The sequence below is a fragment of the Corvus kubaryi genome, unplaced genomic scaffold (assembly GCF_017639235.1).
Source record: "Corvus kubaryi isolate FWS band 111438036 unplaced genomic scaffold, C.kubaryi_AGA036_p1.0 37005, whole genome shotgun sequence".
NCBI classification, from domain to species: Eukaryota; Metazoa; Chordata; class Aves; order Passeriformes; family Corvidae; genus Corvus; species Corvus kubaryi.
The window spans coordinates 5,733-7,132 of NW_024581008.1; the positions used below are offsets into that span (position 1 = coordinate 5,733).

The 1,400-nt window shown below is 45.1% G+C and overlaps 1 protein-coding gene across 4 annotated transcripts in view; it reads right to left on the minus strand.

The window, feature by feature from the left end:
- Positions 1 to 1,400, minus strand: part of LOC121660938 — a 5,045-nt gene that overhangs the window by 662 nt on the left and 2,983 nt on the right. For all 4 annotated transcript variants that reach the window (XM_042020547.1, XM_042020545.1, XM_042020546.1 and 1 more), the window contains exons 4-5: positions 1,118 to 1,156; positions 130 to 191 (exon numbers count right to left, since the gene is read on the minus strand). In XM_042020547.1, coding sequence (XP_041876481.1) covers positions 130 to 191; positions 1,118 to 1,156 — 101 coding nt within the window. The remainder of the gene's footprint in view (positions 1 to 129; positions 192 to 1,117; positions 1,157 to 1,400) is intronic.

Sequence of the window (1,400 nt, forward strand, 5' to 3'; positions counted from 1 at the left end):
AGCCCTCCTAGACCCAGCTTTGACCCTCCCAGACCCGGCTTTGAGCCTCCCAGACCCAGCTTTGAGCCCTCCCAGGCCCGGCTCAGACCCTTCCCAATTCCCAGGAGAGTTTTTCCATCCCAGGCTCACCTGTAGGGCCGGGATTTTTGGGATGGGGTCCTGAACGGGGGTCTGGACCAGGGCTCCCAAATCTGCGCGGGAAGGGTTGGAATGAGGGCACTGAGAGCAGGGAATTCACGGGATTTTGGGATCATGGAATGGTTTGGGATGGGAGGAGCTTCCCATGGGAAGGGACATTCCCACTGTCCCAGGTGGCTCCAACCTGGAATTGGGCACTTCCAGGGATGGGGAATCCATGGAATGACCGGGGCCAGGATCCTGAATTTATCCCTAAAATCCCAACTAATCCAGCCCAGGGAATCCTGGAAAAGTTTGGGATGGAAGGACCTTAATGCCACCTCTGGATGTCCCCAATCCTTCAGGGGATGGGCTCGATCCCTTCGTCCACACCCCATTAGGAGAAAATACCCCGATAAAATAAAAATATCCCAATAAAAATGAATATCCCGATAAAATTGAATATCCCGATAAAACTGAATATCCCAATAAAATTGAATATCCCGATAAAATTGAATATCCCGATAAAATAAAATATCCCGACAAAAATGAATATCCCAATAAAATTGAATATCCCAATGAAATTGAATATCCCAATAAAATAAAATATCCCGATAAAATAAAATATCCCGATAAAAATGAATATCCCAATAAAATTGAGTATCCCGATAAAATTGAATATCCCAACGAAATTGAATATCCCGATAAAATAAAATATCCCGCTAAAATTGAATATCCCAATAAAATTGAATATCCCAATGAAATTGAATATCCCGGTACAATATCCCAGCATGATAAATTGCCCCGGTAAAAAGAAAACACCCCAAGAAAATACAATATCCCAATAAAAAAATCATCCCAGTGAAATCAAAATATCCCAATTAGAAAAAAAAATACCCCAATAAAACAAAATATCCCAGTAAAACCAGCATTCCCAGTAAAACCAACATTCCCAGTAAAACCAGTTGCCCCAGTACAACCCCAACCCCACACGGCTCACCTGAGGAGTCGCTGCCGCTCATGGCCCGGTCCTGGATCCCTGTGATCAGGACAGACCCAAAACCTGAATTTTCCACCCCAAATCCCCTTCGGGAAAACCCAAAATGGAGCTGCCGAGCGCCAGTTTGGGTTTGAAGTAGGGGAAAAACCCCAAAACCCCAAAATTTGTGGAAATTAGAGAGGGAAAGGGCAGAGGTGATGCCAGAAGAGACAAATTTGAGCTCGGAAGGGAAATTCGGGATGAATTTCAGGAATTTTAGGGCCAGAGCCGAGCAAGGGGCAGT